At 45.4% G+C, this 656-nt stretch overlaps 1 protein-coding gene across 1 annotated transcript in view; it reads right to left on the minus strand.

Moving 5' to 3' along the window:
- LOC104501279 (chromosome unknown open reading frame, human C11orf57) overlaps positions 1 to 190 on the minus strand; it is a 3,294-nt gene extending 3,104 nt beyond the window's left edge. The window contains exon 1 of the mRNA XM_010145065.1: positions 96 to 190. Coding sequence (XP_010143367.1) covers positions 96 to 178 — 83 coding nt within the window. The 5' untranslated portion in view covers positions 179 to 190. The remainder of the gene's footprint in view (positions 1 to 95) is intronic.
- Between the last annotated feature and the right edge of the window lie 466 nt (positions 191 to 656).

Here is a 656-nt window from a genome sequence, read left to right on the forward strand (position 1 = left end):
TGTAACCATCACAGACCGTCCTCAAAGTGTTGTAACACGAAAGGTTTCAGCAGTTAAGTGCAGACACTTATCCCATCCCCACCACTCCAACCCACCTGGAGATGTCTGACAGCATCCTGCTTTGCCTCTTCCAGTACGTCTCTTCTGTCTGCTTCTCCCACTCCCTTATTTTCCACATTTCTGTTTCTTCCTGAATCTGGAAGTCACAGAAGAGAAACAAGTGTAACCGTAGGGAAACTGTACACACACGTAGCATGGAACATCAGCTCAACACTCCTGCTAACAGAATTTACACCAAACCTTCCGACCATTCCAGAACTGTATTATTTCTAGCTATGACCACAGCAACAGAAGGAGAACACCTCTTGATGGCAATAACAGAGCAGTTCAGGGTAACGGCCTCAGAAACAGGGGGTCTGCTTGATCCTGCTCTCTCAGCTGTGCTGGCTGCCCTGCCTTGTCGTTCATTACCATCCCAAACATGCGCACTGCTAGAGAATTCAGGACAGAAACACCATCTGGAAGGGCCAAGCCAAATCAGAAGGTAACTACAGGCTGGAGAAACACCAAATACTGGTTTGGCACAGATTTATGTTCATGGCCACTGACTGAAAATGAGTGATTTTATAAACATGAAATTATTATAAAACGTTTTA

Source organism: Buceros rhinoceros, unplaced genomic scaffold (assembly GCF_000710305.1).
Source record: "Buceros rhinoceros silvestris isolate BGI_N320 unplaced genomic scaffold, ASM71030v1 scaffold21141, whole genome shotgun sequence".
NCBI classification, from domain to species: domain Eukaryota; kingdom Metazoa; phylum Chordata; class Aves; order Bucerotiformes; family Bucerotidae; genus Buceros; species Buceros rhinoceros.